The sequence below is a fragment of the Megascapheus bottae genome, chromosome 11 (genome assembly GCF_031878675.1).
Source record: "Megascapheus bottae isolate mThoBot1 chromosome 11, mThoBot2.hap1, whole genome shotgun sequence".
In the NCBI taxonomy this organism is placed as follows: domain Eukaryota; kingdom Metazoa; phylum Chordata; class Mammalia; order Rodentia; family Geomyidae; genus Megascapheus; species Megascapheus bottae.
Genome location: NC_143519.1, coordinates 56,085,579 through 56,100,354, shown reverse-complemented (window position 1 = coordinate 56,100,354; position 14,776 = coordinate 56,085,579). Strand labels below are relative to the sequence as shown.

The 14,776-nt window shown below is 41.4% G+C and overlaps 1 protein-coding gene across 1 annotated transcript in view; it reads left to right on the top strand.

Annotated features, from left to right (window-relative positions):
- LOC150057110 (phosphatidylinositol 3,4,5-trisphosphate 3-phosphatase TPTE2-like) overlaps nt 1-14,776 on the top strand; it is a 51,154-nt gene that overhangs the window by 18,476 nt on the left and 17,902 nt on the right. The window contains exons 9-16 of the mRNA XM_090341804.1: nt 259-358; nt 491-554; nt 1,810-1,874; nt 5,536-5,596; nt 6,839-6,920; nt 7,007-7,095; nt 9,516-9,577; nt 11,184-11,264. Coding sequence (XP_090197930.1) covers nt 259-358; nt 491-554; nt 1,810-1,874; nt 5,536-5,596; nt 6,839-6,920; nt 7,007-7,095; nt 9,516-9,577; nt 11,184-11,264 — 604 coding nt within the window. The remainder of the gene's footprint in view (nt 1-258; nt 359-490; nt 555-1,809; nt 1,875-5,535; nt 5,597-6,838; nt 6,921-7,006; nt 7,096-9,515; nt 9,578-11,183; nt 11,265-14,776) is intronic.

The window sequence follows — 14,776 nt, the reverse complement described above, 5'->3', positions numbered from 1 at the left end:
GAGCTCCAGCCTTGAGAAAGCCCAAGGACAGTGCTCAGGCCCTGAGTTCAAGGACAGGACTGGCAAAAAAAAAAAAGTATATCCACAGGTTAGCACATATCCTCTGGGGCTAGGAGTATAGCTGACTGATAGCGCACTAGTACAGCATGCACAAGGCCTGGGGCTGAAGCATTAGATAGTTCACATAGTTCAACATCCACTCTGGTAAACTCTGAACCAAAAAGGAATCACCTCAGATTTATCTATAAATTCATTTAGGGTGGCTGTTATATTTCGACCTATACGACTCGTCACTCTGTTAAGATTGTTTCACCTTGCAAATCAAAAGAGACTTCTTGAACAATCAGCCAGAAGGATGGTGAGTAAGCAAAACATGTTTTGTTTTTTTTTTCCTACCATGAAATCCTTGCAAGAGTTGTAAACAACAATATAAAATTCTTTGTGGTTGATTTATATTTTACAAAGCCATGACCTTTTTTTAAACTCCCAGGTGTCTGGAAACAAGAGGAGATACAGCAAGGATGGATTCGATCTTGATTTAACATACGTCACTGGTTTGTGAAACTTAACTGTTGATTTACTTATATTAATTTTGGTACTGGATTTTGAACTTAACTCTTGCTTGACTTATCTAAATTTCATATTTTCCTTGTGAGTAATCATATTGTATTTTTCCAAACTAGAATATTTGTATTTAAGCCATATTTAATTTGTGCTTTCTCTGTTTTTATTTTGTTGTTGCTTTTGATTTTTTTTCGGTGGGTCTAGGAGTGAACTCAGAGCCTCATGCTTGCTAGAGGCTTGAGCCACACCACTATCCTCTTTATGTACTGTTTATTTTCAAGGTAGGGTCTTGCCTTATACTCCAACTGTCCTGGGCTAAAATTCTTCTACTTGTAGTTTCCCATGTCACGGAGGATGATGACAGAGGTACGCTATTGCAACAAGCTATTACTTGAGATGAAGTCTTGCCATGATGCCCTGATGTTTTCCCTAACTACTCTCAAGTAGTTAGGTTTCCAAACTGCAGCTACTATGCCAACCTTTCTTTTCCTTCTTCTTTTATATTTCTTCTTTCTTCTTCTTCCTTTCCTTCCCTTTCCTTCTTTCCTTTTGACCTTCCCTCCCTCTCTTTCCCCCTCCCTCCCTCCCTCCTTCCTCCTCCTTTCCTTCTTTTCTTCCTTCCTTCCTTCCCTTCCTTCCTTCCTTCCTTCCTTCCTTCCTTCCTTCCTTCCTTCCTTCCTTCCTTCCTTCCTTCCTTCCTTCCTTCCTTCCATTTGCTCTCACTTGCTTGCTTGCTTTCCATATTCTTGTAAGGTACTCTTTATCTGTGATGACATATTATGTCAGGGTAACATATTGATAGGTTCCTTTGGACACAGAAAATCTCATATCACTTCAGATGAAGACTTTGTGACCTCACAGTAGGTGGGATGGATTTTTCAGGTGGCTCCACTGGAATTTCATTTAGATTTGTTCTGTTTTGGTAGATACCTCAAGAATCCAGGAGAGACCTTTTATCTTCCTAAAACCCTAGAGAATGAGGTCATTACTGTGTAGGTCTCAGGTTTTCTGAGCCAAGAGGGCTGGAAAGCATCAATTGAATCCCAAGGAACAACATGCCAGTTTAACTATTATTCTTTTGAATAATTTAATATATCATCTTGATTATCCTGGAAATGTATTGCTTTTTCTTTCAATTTCTATCTTTAAAGTTCTTTCTGCCTCTGAAAAAAAGAATTTTGTTGTGCATAGCATACCTTTTAGTTCCCATCTGAGAAACATAACAGTGATCACTTTGACTTTCAGCACGCATTATTGCCATGTCATTTCCCTCCTCTGGACGGCGGTCATTCTATAGGAACCCGATAGAGGTAAGTATTCATATAACCAGCAGTTATATTGCTCACTGAGCACTGTAGACTCGGGTTTAGGATTGACCCAGGGAGGACAGTATACACAAATTAATTCTTTTTTTTTTTTCTTTGTCCTTCTTGGGGTTTGAACTCTGGGCCTGGGCACTGTCCCTGAGCTCTTCAGCTCAAAGCTAGTGCTCTACCACTTGAGTCATAGCACCATTTCCTACAAATTTATTCTTTCAGGTGAAAAAATCAGAGTACTGATTTGTAACAGCATTCATTTAATTTAGCTGAGATACTGTGGTTTGTATTGAAGTTAACCGAGTGAGTCAAATGATCAGGTACAGGATTGGCTACCTAATCAGGACTTGCCCTGAGCATCTGTGAGCAGCTGCTGGCTCATCTGAGGACTAGCCTATGTGGAACTGCATGGGTAGCTGGCTTTCTATGATGTCTTTTCTCCAAGGCAGGTAGTTTGTTCTTGTTCATGACAATGGAAAGGGTCCCATGAACAGCCAATAAATAAATCTGACTAGATGAAGACACAGGCTTGAAACCAGTATTGCATGGCCTCAAATTCATTCTCTCGGACAAAGCAAATTGCAAAACCAACCTGGAATGAAGGAGTAAAAATATATTCCATCACATGATGAGAGGAATTGTGGCCATGTTTGTACTCAGGGAGAAAGTATATGCTTAGGAAGGGATACTAAATTATAATGAGAGTCCTGTTTTAGGCTCTGTAGATAACTACATTAATCTTACGCACAACAAAGTTATTTACTATGAAATTTCAGCTTAGGAAGTTATCATGTATGTATATGTATGTATGTATACTACATACTCTAGTCACATCCCAATAAAATGTAATTATACATCTCTATATAGGTATATGTGCATATACATAAGTACATTCGTGTTCCAGTTAATGACAGGAAATATTGTTAGGTGCTACCTCATGGTGTGAGCATCAGCGCATATACCTTACTCAAGGTAAAGTATACAGCACTAGTCAGCAGCCTAGTCTTTTTTTTTTCAGTTGGTTGTAGGGCTGAAACTCTGAGTCTGGGCGCTGTCCCTGAGCTCTTCAGCTTAAGGCTAGTGCTCTACTACTTTGAGCCATAGCACCACTACTGGTTTTCTGGTGGTTAGTTGGAGATATAAGTCTCAGGGGCTTTCATGCCAGGGCTGTCTTTGAACTATGATCCTCAGATCTCAGCCTCCTGAGTAGCTCAGATTATAAGAGTGAGCCATCAGTGCCCAGCTCAGCAGCCTACTTATAAGACTCCTGTTGTAAAAGCTGTCCATCAGCTGTCAAAAATAGTCTTACATCTAAATAGATATTTCCCAAGATAAGGCATGTAAATGGCTCGTAAATAGGAAACATTGCTAATAATGAGGAAAATGTAGATCAAAACCACAACAAGGGGCTAGGAGTTTGGCCTAGTGGTAGAGTGCTTGCCTAGTATGCACAAAGACCCAGGTTTGATTACTCATTACCACATATATAGAAAAAAAATTAAAAAGCCAGAAGTAGCACTGTGGTTAAAATGATAGAGCTTTAGCCTTGAGAAAGCCCAAAGAGAGTGCTCAGGCCCTGAGTTCAAGGCCCAGGACTGGCAATATATATATATATATGCATATATATGTATGTATGTATGATATATATCACCACAATATTCCTAAAAGAATGGTGATTATCAAATAGAAGAGCACACTGAAGAAGATTTTGAGAAAGGAGATCCCTGGCACACTATTGATGTGAATGTCAATTAGTATAGCCATTATAGAAAGCTGTGGAGGTTCCTAAAACAATCATAATACAAGTATCCTATGATCCCGTAATATCAATTCTGGATATTGACGTGAAATAAAAGAAATTGGTATGTGGAAGAAACATGTGCAGTCCTGGCTAATTGCAGCATTATTCAGAAGAGTAAGTAGTCAAGAGATAGAAACAACATAAGTGTCCATTAATAGATGGATGAATGGATAAAGGAAGTATGGTACAGACACATGATAAAGTATTATTCATCCATAAAAAGAATGAAATATGGGCCGGGAATTTGGGCCATATTGCCTAACATGCACGAAGACCCAGGTTCAATTCAATGGTATCTCATACATAGAAAAGGCTGGAAGTGGGACTGTGCCTCAAGTGTTAGATCTCTAGCCTTGAAAAAGCCCAAGGACAGTGCTCAGGCCCTGAGTTCAAGCTCAGAACTGGCAAAAAAAAAAATGAATGAAATATTGTCTTTTTCACAAGACAGAAGTGAAGTCAGGTGTTAAGTAATGTAACCCAAAAGGCAAGAATCGTATATGTGGAATATAAAAATATCGATATCAAAGAGTAGACTGGGAGCCGGGAGTTTGGCCTAGTGGTAGAGTGCTTGCCTAGCATACACGAAGCCCTGGGTTCGATTCCTCAGTACCACATACATAGAAAAAGCCAGAAGTGGTACTGTGGCTCAAGTGGTAGAGCTCTAGTCTTGAGAAAGTCCAAGGATAGTGCTCAGGCCCTGAGCTTAAGCCCTGGACTGGCAAAAAAAAAGAAAGAAAAAAAAAAAGACTGGTGGCTACCAAAAACTTGGGAGAATCAAAAGATGAAATGTTCAATGAATAATAAATAGCAGTGAATTAAGAGTAAAAGTTTCTGATGAGTTGTTGACCAGTAGAGTGACTATAGACAATGATTATGTACTGTGTGTGTCAAAAATAAAATGTGGCCAGGAGAATGGCCTAGTGGTAGCGTGCTTGTTTAGCAAGGGTTTGATTCCTCTGTACCACAAACGTAGAATAAGCCAGAAGTGGTGCTGTGGGTCAAGTGGTAGAGCTCTAGCCTTGAGGAATGCCCAAGGACAGTGCTCAGACCCAGTGTCCAAGCCCCAGGAGACAGACAGAGACAGACAGACAGACAGAGACAGAGAGACGGGGGGGAGGGAGGGAGGGAGGGGAAGGTAGGAAGGAAGGAAGGAAGGAAGGAAGTTGGGTACCAGTGGCTCACACCTGTAATCCTAGCTACTCTGGCAGCTGAGAACTGAGGATCATTTTTCTGCCAACCCAGGCAGAAAAATCCATGAGACTCAGCCGGGTGTGGTGTCTAAGGCCTGTAATCCTAGGTACTCAGCCAGCCCAGGCACTACAAAGCTGAGAAACTCTTGTCTCCAATTAATCACTAGAAAATGGGAAGAGGGGCTGTGGCTCAAGACTGGTAGCCTTGAGATGAAGAGCTCAGGGACAGTGCCCAGGCCCAGAGTTCAATCCCCATGACCCCCCCCCCACACACACACAAAATTCCATGAGAATCTTACCTTTAATAAACTACTCAGAAAAAGCCAGAAGTGGTACTGCTGTGGCTCAAGTGTGAGAGCACTAGCTTTAAGCATAGAGGCTCCAGGACAGCACCCAGGCCCTGAGTTCAAGCCCCACAACAACAACCAAAAACAAAATCTTTTGTTTTTTTTTTTTTTTTGCAAGGGGGTGATGGGGCATGTAGGTGAGTATGTGTTCTTAAGTGCTGAAAGAGCTATTTGCAGATTTTAGAAAAACAGAAAGTTAAGGCTGTGACAAAGCCTTTCCAAGAGTAGACAGCATATTTTTCTTCATATCTTTAGATAGTTGTACAAAGGAGTTGCATTCAACTAAGCAGTTCATGAATGTATTTTATCTCTTCTAGGAGGTAGCCCGATTCCTCGACACCAAGCATTTTGGTCATTATTTCGTATATAACCTCTGCCGTATGTATATGACTTAATGATTTTCCTACTGTAGATAGAAAACATGTAAGAAATTGATCCCTCTTTTATGTTTCATTTAGTCATAAATATTTAGTGATGGGGAGTCAGATCATAAATCCCTATTTGTGGAAGTGGAACTGTGGCTCAAAGAGGTTGAGCACTAGTCTTGAACAAAAAAGCTCAAGGACAGCTCCCCAAACCCTGAGTTCAAACACCACAACTGTCAGAGAGGGAAAGGGGGTGAGGGGGGAGAGGAAGGAAGGAAGGAAGGAAGGAAGGAAGGAAGGAAGGAAGGAAGGAAGGAAGGAAGGAAGGAAGGAAAGGGAGGAAGGAAGGAAGGAAGGAAGGTAAGGAAAGGAAAAGAAAGGTAAGGAAAGGAGGGGAAAGGAGGGAGGGAGGGAGGAAGGAAAGGAAGGAAGGAAGGAAGGAAGGAAGGTAAGGAAAGGAAAAGAAAGGTAAGGAAAGGAGGGGAAAGGAGGGAGGGAGGGAGGAAGGAAAGGAAGGAAGGAAGGAAGGAAGGAAGGAAGTCCCTACTTTGTGCTGGTCCTATTTGTTAGGAAATGTTAGATCGGTAATACAAGCTCCCCTACAAGGAGATAGGCCAATGAAACCAAAGAGGAGGAATTAGCAAGGAAGGATTCAGGGAAAATATTCTTGTGCAATTAGACTTAGAGAATTCTGTCTTCTGCCAGATTGTACTGAAGACAATTCAGCAAGCATGTTCTCTGACTCACCAGAAGTGAGTGGTGCTGAGAATAAAACGCTTCACAGGAAATGACAAAACAAAAACAAAACCCTGTTTTCCCAGTTTCCCATTGTGTCTGTCTTGATTTTGGTTTCTCTTGTCTATTCCTTAAATGACCATTTTTCAGGGACTGAGCATTTTAGACAGCTCCATTGACCTCGCTCCGTGGTACACATGTGGGAAGATAGAATGAGTAGTCTGCTAGAAAGTTAAAAGTGAAGTATTTTAAACAAGTTGATTTAGATTACCTACCATGAACAGACCACTTATGCTAGAATCCTTCCCTAAAATCCTTCATCTCTCCTTTGCCTCTTTGGTCCACTGGCCTGCCTGCCTCCCTCTTAGGGAATTAACTTTGTGCTGTTGATCTTAAGAATCATTTTATAGCAACAGGAGCTTGCTTCCCAGTAAGCTCCTTTTGCAGAAACATAGGAGTTACCAGTAGGAAATTTGCATTAGGAGACATGGAGATGTGATGTGTATGTTATTTCTTGTAGGTGAGCAGTCTTATAACCCAATGTACTTCCATGATCGAGTGAGCAGAATTAAGATTGATGACCACAATGTCCCTTCTCTTCGGTAAGTTTTGTACTACACTGACTGACAGAAGAGTACTAAATTCATTGGGCTTGCACTTTAGAGTGTTCTTCTTCTACAAATCTCAGGGAGATGATTCTACTCGCCAGAGACGCTGCTGACTGGCTGGCGAAGGATCCTCAAAATGTTATTGCGGTTCATTGTAAAGGAGGCAAAGGTACTTATGCTTTTCTTTCTCTTCCCTTTAAGGCAATTGAAAATAAACTTTGAAGGGTTCACAGAGGGTGCATACTGCTATTCATCAGTATTTTTAAGGCTGAAAGAAAAAAGGATTAAAAAGGAAATAGAAGAAGGAGAGGGAAAGAGTAATTAAAGCAGGGAAGAAAGAAAAAAAAGGACTAACAAAGAGCTGTGCTCCGGTGGCTCACACCTGTAATCCTCGCTACTCAGGAGGCTGAGATCTGAGGATCGCGATTCAAAGCCAGCCTGGAGCACTAAAGTCAGAGAGATTTTTGTTTTCACATGCACAAAGGTCTGGGTTCAATTCCTCGGTACCACATACCTAGAAAAAAACCGGAAGTGGTGCTGAGCTCTTAGCCTTGAGAAAACCCAAGGACTGGCACAAAAGAGAAAGAAATTGACAACTGGTGGTGTTGACGCACATCTGTAATAGTAGCTACTCAGAAGGCTGAGATTGCTGTGGTTTTTGGTCTAAGTGCAGTGGATTTTGTTGTATAACCTTGAAGTTAGGCAACTTCACCAAACCCACTTAATTCTAATTTATCTGTTAATTCTCTCAGGTTTTTTGGTTTTTGACTATATCATGTGAAAAAAATAAGTTGTATTTTTTTCCTTTTCAGACCTTTGTATCACCCTCCCCCCCAAGATTGGGTAGACTCTTCTGTACAGGATTGAATTAGATGTAGAGATAATGAATATTTTTTTAAATTTGTTTCTGATCTTAAAGGAAAATTTTTTAATCATGTCACCTGTTGTTTTAGGACTTTGGGATATTTTTGATTTTTAAATATGTTTTATCAGAATAAAAATTCCTTTAGTATGTTAAACAGATAATTTTAAAATCATGAATGGATATTAAATTCTATCAGAAGCTTTCCTAGAATTTTTGAAATGGTAATATGATTTTCTCTTTCACTGCTTTAGTCTAATTAGTTGCATTAGTTACCAAGTGATAACGTAATTTATATTTCTGAACACAGTGTAGTTCTACTTGTGAGATTCTGAGTGAATCTCTGTGAATTAGTATTATTCTTTAAGCTGTTAGAGAGAATTCACCAGTAAAGTTACCTTATAACTGAGGATCACTGTTCAAAGCCAGCTCGGGCACTAAAGTCCAGGAGACTCTTATCTCCAATTAACCACCAGAAAATCAGAAGTGGTACTGTGGCTCAAGGAGTCGGGCAGTAGCCTTGAGCTGAAGAATTCAGGGACAGTGCCCTGGCCTAGAATTCAAGTCCCATGACCGAATTAAAAAAATAAAGAAAGAAAGAGAAAAAGAGAGAGAAAGAAAGAAAGAAAGAAAGAAAGAAAGAAAGAAAGAAAAGAAAAGAAAAATACTAAGAACTACAGAATCTGTGGAATAGGCACATTAGTATTCATTATACTATTGTAGTACTCTCTCTACATTCTTTATTTTTTTAATTTATTTTTTTGTATGTGGGGGTCATGGGGCTTAAATGCTGGGCCTGGGCATTGTCTTTGAGCTCTTCAGCTCAAGGCTACCACCCTACCCCTTGAGCCACAGAGATACTTCTCATTTTCTAGTGCTTAATTGGAGATAAGAGTTTCATGATCTTTAGTGCCTAAGCTGGCTTTGAACCACGATCCTCAGATCTCAGCCTCCTGAGTAGCCAGGATTACAGGCGTGAGCCATCTCACCCGGCCATTTTTTTGCCAGTCCTGGGGCTTGAACTCAGGGCCTGAGCACTGTCCTTGGTCTTTTTCCTCAAGGTTAGCATTCTGCCACTTGAGCCACAGCACCATTTATGGCTTTTTCCATGTATTTGGTACCGAGGAATCAAACCTGGGACTTCATGCATGCTAGTCAAGCACTCTACCACTAGGCCAAACTCCTGGTCCCCATTCTTTATTTTTTGAAAAGATTTTCTAATGCAATTGAAATAACTAGTATAGTTAAGTAGAGATGATAATGCTTGTGTTTTAGTTTCTACTTGGGTGTAAACTCAGCATCTGTTCTGCCATTTTTGGTTCAATGATTTTTTTTTTCAGGTAAGGTCTCATACTTTTTCTTGAGCTGGTCTCTGACTGTAATTTTCCTCTATGTCTCCCGCATAATGGGAGTCATGGATATAAACCCCCATAGCCAGCCTGTTGGTTGAGAATGAGATTTTGCTAACTTTGCCTGAGCTGGGCTAGAACCACAATCTGCCTGATCTCTGCCACCAGAGTAGCTGTAATTACAGATGTGAACCACCATGCCTGGCCCTGGTTTATCTTTTTGTTATGTTAATTAAAATAAGGTTTTATTTCTTGATTGAAAATTTTTACATAGGCACATTAAGGAGAAAGAGAGCTGACACCAAAGGCATACTTTGAGTATTGCTGAGTGTATGTTTGTACCGGGAGAAAAGTTTCTTGAGCTAGTTTCTTTTCTAGGGCGAACGGGGACAATGATTTGCGCCTGCCTTCTTGCAAATGGAATGTTTTCGACTGCCAAGGTAGGAAAGATGTTGCTGTACTCTGTCTTAAATTTATTTTTTTTTGTTCTGAAACATTCCTGGTAAAAATGGTAAGAAAATTCTTAGATCATTGTGCTTAATTAAAAACCTGGATTCATGCTGCCTTGTTTAATGTGTAGTTAGTAACTAGCCTAATGTTGGGCCGGCAGTTTGGTCTAGTGGTAGAGTGCTTGCCTAGCATGCACGAAGACCTGGGTTCGATTCCTCAGTACCACATACATAGAAAAGAGCCAGAAGTGGTGCTGGGCCAGGCAGGGTGACTGTGTAATGCAGTACTTTAAAAATAGGAATCGAGGAAAATGTGTACATTGGTAACTCATACCTGAAATCTTAGCTACTTGGGAGTCTAAGGAGAGGAGTATTGTAGTTTAAGGACAGAAGAGGTCATAGCTGGTTGCAGTGGCGTGCACCTATCATCCCATACTATGTGAGAAGTTGAGAATGATAGGATCACATATCCAGGCTAGTGTGGGCAAAAAAGTCCACAATCCTCCAGCTGTCTACGGTGGTGAGCACCTGTCGTCCTAGTGATGATGGAGAAACTTGTAATGGGCAGCTCATGGCACAGGTGCACGTCTGAGTAGTAAGCAAGATCTAAAATCAACCAGCAAAAAAGGGATGGGGTGAGAGCACAGCTTAATAGAATCCCAGCAGCCTAGCAAGCACAAGACTCAAGACTCAGTTCAAAACACAGAACTACCAAAATAAATAGAAAAAGTCCAGTGTCTGTGTCAGCTTGTGTGTGTGTGTGTGTGTGTGTGTGTGTACTGGGGTTTGAACTCAAGATCACCTGTTCTCTCGAGTGCTATATCTCCAGTCCCTTTCTACACTGGCTGTTTTGACATAAGATTTTCCTAACCACTGGCCATGCTCTTGGCCATGCTTGCTAGGCTCTGTGTTCTAGCTGAGATAATAGGTGTGTGCCACTATGTCCTGCCACCAGGACTGGCTTCTCTTGAGACAGAAGCCTAGAAGACATTTTGCCAAGGCTTGCCTCAAACCATGATCCTCCCGTTTCAGCCTTCCAAGCAGGGAGGCTTGCACTAGCATCTGGCAGATGTCATCATTTTAAATAAATGAGCCTATCTATGCAAAATGACGGTAAAAATGAGCTTCTTGAGCATGATGGTACAGGCTTTGATCCCAGCACTGAGGAGCCAGAGGCATGGAAGAATCGGGAGTAGAGTTCAGATTACTGTTCAGGTCCACACAAAGAGAAAATAAAACGCTCAGTAATCAGGTGCTTCTGTAACCTCCGCAGTACTGTGACCTCTTCCTTCTTCAGAATAAGATCAAGATTAATTATACAAGTTTTCCAAAGGATTTTGACTATCCTTTGCATTACTAAGTTGATAAAAGGTACACCACTTTTCAATTCAACTCAGAACAAAGTCTGTGCTCTATTTTATTATCCCAGAGACCCCATATATATGTGGGGGGGGTGGATTTTGGAAATATCTGCAGAGACACAGTGGGCTAGTGTACCTTATAAAGTAGGGCACAGTTCTTTTTTGTTGTTTTGAGTAGCTCTGCCCAAAGATTGCTGATGTGAAGAACTGTGTTTGTATTATACCTTTTTCTGTAGGAAAGCCTCTATTATTTTGGGGTACGGAGAACTGATAAGAGTAAGAGCAAAAAGTTTCAAGGAGTAGAAACGCCATCACAGGTAAGGTTTCACTTTTGAAAGGAAGTTTTTTATTTTTTTGTTTTGTGTTTGTGGGGACCCCTTAATGACACCTTCAATTCCGTTGCATTCGAAGCCTTTCTCTAACAGTCAATTAGGGGCAGCCCTTGTGTCTTGTAACAGTTCCCTGATCCCTTCCAAGACCCTCCCCAGCAGGAAGGTCCAATGCCAAAGGCTTTCCTGGCTCCTGAAGATTCCCTCCATTTCCCTGGAAAGAGGGATTGATCTTTCACAAACCCCTGCTAAGACAATGCACAGTTCAACTCTGTAGAACAAGGATTGTTTCTTAATGACTCCCCTGTGTGGGAGAGAGGAAGACAGAGAGGGAGGGGGAAAGAATGAAAGACGGAAAATGAGAAGTCAAAGTGAGGGGGAGAGGGGGTACATATGAAAGAATGAAAGAGAATGAGAATAAAAAGGGAAAATAACTTTTAAATCCCATTATAGCCTACACTATTTTTTTTGTTGTTATGAGGCTTGAACTCTGAGCCTGGGTATTGTCTCTGAGTTCTTAAGCCCAAGGCTACCACCCTACCCCTTGAGCCACAGCCCCACTTCGAGTTTTCTGGTGGTTAATTGGAGATAAAAGTCACATGGACTTTTGTGCCCAGGCTGGCTTTAAACCAAGATCCTCAGATTTCAGCCTCTGATAGGTAGGATAATAGGAGTGAGTCAGCATGCCCAGCTCATGTCATATTTTTTAATATTTCCCATTCCGTGATTATAACATTCATGTGAATTCTATACTATTATTTCCTTGAAAATGTTTTATTATAGAAACATAAAAGTTTCCAAATAGATTAGACTATTAGTCTCTGTAGCAAATACCTGACAAAGGAACGTAAAGGTAGTAATAGTTACTTTGGCTCACTCTTGATCCCTTTGCTTTGGGCCTGAGGTGAGACTGAAAACTCATGTCAAGGAGGGTGTGGTGGAACAGGGCTGCTCCCCTTAAAGTGGCCAGGAAGCTGAGAAGCATGAAGGGGCTGGAACAAGACACATCCTTCCCAATGACTTCCTTTCTTCAATAAGGCCCCGCCCCCTACTAATGCTGAAAACTTATGAAGCCCTCAATAGATTGTTCTATTGATGAATTCAAAAGCCTCATGAGGCAGTTGCTTCCGACAGCTGAACACTGGTGCATTGGGGACCAAGCCTTTTGCACACGAACCTTTTAAGAGCACATTTAATTATCCAAACTGGAACACACAAAGATAGAACCATAGAGTATATTCCTCAACTCAACCCACAACCAATCATGCTTCATTCCTTCTCTCTCTACTCTCCTCAGACCCTGGATACACCTTCCTACTCTTTCTTTCCTAAATCAATATTGCTTTGAAGGAAATCCAGTCATCAGATTCTTGTATCTCACAAGTAGTTGTTCTTTTTTTAAAAACAAACAAACTACCTAGCTAGGCCCTTGTGGCTCACATTTGTAATCCTAGCTAGTCAGGAAGCTGATACCTGAGGATTGGGGTTCAAAGCTAGCCAGGGCAAGAAATTCTGTGAGACTCTTATCTCCATTTAAGCACCAAGACATTCAAGGTTGGAACGGTGACTCAGTGGTAGAGCATTAGCCTTGAGCAAAAACAAAACAACTGCTGGTTGCCAGTGGCTCCTACTCTAATCTTAACTACTTAGGAGGGTGAGACCTTATGATCACAGTTCAAAGCCAGCCTAAGCACAAAAGTCTATGACACTCATGAGTTAATTACCAAACAGCTAGTTGTGGGACTGAGGGTCAAGTATTAGAACACTAGTCTTGAGCACAAAAAGCTCAGGGATAGTACACAGGCCCAGAGCGCGCGCACACACACACACACATACACACACACACACACACACACGATAATATTGATTATATTGATTAGATCCAAACATATTATACTTTAATGATACCTATATAGTTCTAATTCACATATAAATCCCCATAACTGTCTAAAGTCCCCTTTCAGTTTAGTTCATTTCAGTCAAGTACTAAACAAGACTACTACTATTTCAATCATTACAACTCTTCGTTAAAGTTCATTGGCTTCTTACTTCTTATTTCTCGTAATTCATTTACTGAAGAAACTTGGTGAAACCATCTAAGGATTTCCTATTCATGATCTCATTTAATATTGTCAACAACTATGAGTGAGTGGGTACTTTTGTGCAAATCAGGAAGTTGAAGTTTAGGGAGTTTAATGTTTTGAACCAGGCACTCAAATCCAGATCTGCCGGTGTCCCAGCCCATCATTTCCCAGGCTGTGTGCAGCTCAGCCACACTGTCTTGTCTGTATTTCCCTTAATGTTGGGTGGGTGCTTATGGGGGATTCCTAGCTGTGGATGTGGCTGCAAATAAGAAGTTTTCTTTCTGAGAGGTGATGGAATCGAACAGCATCAGCATCAGCATTATCCAGGGATAGGTTTTCTCCTTGTCTAAGTCACCCCACCAAAAATAAAAGGTAGCTGTAGAGGGTTACACATAACATGTGAACTTAGCAAGTCCACATGCCTTTCCACGCTCACATCCTCAGTGCCTTCCTGCTGCCATAAACCAAATGTTCTGAACTGACCCCAACATCATCTGCAGTGTGATTCCTCCAGTCCTTTCTCCCACTCTGTGCATTCTACCACATTGAGAAGGCTTGCTATTTCACAGTGTGCCAACACTTCATGCTCCCAAGCCTTTGTTCTCATGGGCCCCTCCCCAGCCTGAAGTAGTGTCCCATTTCAGGCCTTACCACCCTTTGAGGGTTTGTTAGGAACTATGACATTCATTCTCTAGCTATTTCAAGTGCAATATATCTCCATTAAAGGCAAAGCCCATGCCCTGCCAATCTAGCCACCCTCTATATCCCAACGTGCTTTGCCCATGGTATAGTGTCTTCCTTGTTCGGATGAGTGCTCTCTGTGTACAGTTACATTAATTTGTATGGAAGCCCCTGTTGTTTTAAGCTGCTTCAGGGAGAAGGAAGTATGAGAGCAGAAGCAGCTTAAGGCCCCTGGTGTGCAAAAGTGGGGCAAGACAGGGTAGAGAGTCTTTCTCACCACTGCCCTTTCCTTTTTCTCAAGTACTGGGGCTCAGTAGGCTTTACCTCCTCATAACTGGAACTCTATCAGTAGAGCCACTCCTCTAGCCCAACTTTTTGCTAATTAATTGGAGATGGAATTCTCGCAGACTTTTCAGTCCTAGCTGGCTTCAGTTTTCAGTCCTCTCAGCCTCAGCCTCCTGGGTAGCTAGGATTACAGGCATGGGCCACCAGCGCCCAGCAGACTGCTTTTGTAATTGGAGGTGTGATAGTTAATGTTATCAACCCTTCCCAGTTGGCTCAGCACAGAACTCAAAGAGATTTCCAAGGAAAGCCTTCTGAGGAAGAGGACTATTAGACTTTGAGAAGTCCAGGGTTTCCTTACAAGAAAAAATATATATGGGAAAAGGGAAGATAAAAAAAAACTCTAACTTTTAGAGACACCCCAAAATGGGTGATAAAGAACCATCCACCAAG